Source organism: Myotis lucifugus, unplaced genomic scaffold, assembly GCF_000147115.1.
Source record: "Myotis lucifugus unplaced genomic scaffold, Myoluc2.0 scaffold_183, whole genome shotgun sequence".
NCBI classification, from domain to species: Eukaryota; Metazoa; Chordata; class Mammalia; order Chiroptera; family Vespertilionidae; genus Myotis; species Myotis lucifugus.
In genome coordinates this window covers 2,579,151-2,580,031 of record NW_005871231.1, presented here as the reverse complement: position 1 = coordinate 2,580,031, position 881 = coordinate 2,579,151, and the positions used below count along the sequence as shown (strand labels likewise).

The 881-nt window shown below is 75.1% G+C and overlaps 1 protein-coding gene across 1 annotated transcript in view; it reads right to left on the bottom strand.

Annotated features, from left to right (window-relative positions):
- CPEB2 (cytoplasmic polyadenylation element binding protein 2) overlaps positions 1-877 on the bottom strand; it is a 69,139-nt gene extending 68,262 nt beyond the window's left edge. Inside the window, 4 exon segments of the mRNA XM_014462512.2 lie at positions 62-133; positions 135-161; positions 163-294; positions 296-877. Coding sequence (XP_014317998.2) covers positions 62-133; positions 135-161; positions 163-294; positions 296-877 — 813 coding nt within the window.
- Between the last annotated feature and the right edge of the window lie 4 nt (positions 878-881).

The following is an 881-nucleotide window of genomic DNA, read 5'->3' as shown; positions in this document are numbered from 1 at the left end:
GTCGATTCGGTTTACCCGATCCAGGAGGGTACCGAAACCCGGACAGCGACGTCGCCGTCACGGAGCCACCTTCCCCCTCCTCCTCCGGAGGTTCCCCAGCCCCCCTACCGACGCCGCCCGAGTGCGGAAGGTCCCGGACTCTGCAGACTGCTGAAGGCGCCCTGCTCCCAGCGCCCCGCCGGGCAGGAGGCTGCCGGGGCTGTTGAGCAGAGTGTGGTTGGGCGACTCCATGGAGCCCGGCGCGGGGTTCACGGGCGGCGTCGAGGGGGCCAAGCCCGCATTGGAGGGCTCGGGCGGCAGCGCTGCCCTCGCCCGCGGCCGGGGTCCTGCGAGGGCTGCCCGCGCCTCCGTGGCGGCGCCGCGGGGCTGCGGGCGGCGAGGGCTGGAGCTGCGGGAGCGAGGGCAGGTCCGCCGGGCGCTGCCGCGGGGCGAAGTCCTGCGGCGGGAGGTGCGGCGGGTGCGGGAGGCTGAACGGCTGCGGGCGCTGGGCGAGCGGCGCTGGCTGGAGGGGCGGGCCGGGCGGCGGCGGCGGCGGGCTGAACCGGCCGGGGCAGTGGAGCGGCGGCGGCGGCTGCGAGTCCGGAGGGTGGGGAAGGCGGGGAGGGCTGAACTCTTTCCTCTTCTGGCTGCTCAGCTGCTGCTGCTGCCGCTTACTGAAGTCCTGCGGGGAGGAGGTGCGGCAGCCACAGCAGGAGGAGGCGGAGGAGGAGGCGGGGAGGTGCAGACTCGGTTTGAAGTCCTGGGAGGCGAGGAGGTGGGTCACACCCGCGTTCGTGCCGCCGCCGGGGTGGTGGTTGGGGAGTTTCTCCGCGGCCGCCGCCCCCGAGAGCGGCCGCGCCGGCTGCGGTGTCAGCCCCAGCAGCAGCTCATCCTGCATGGTC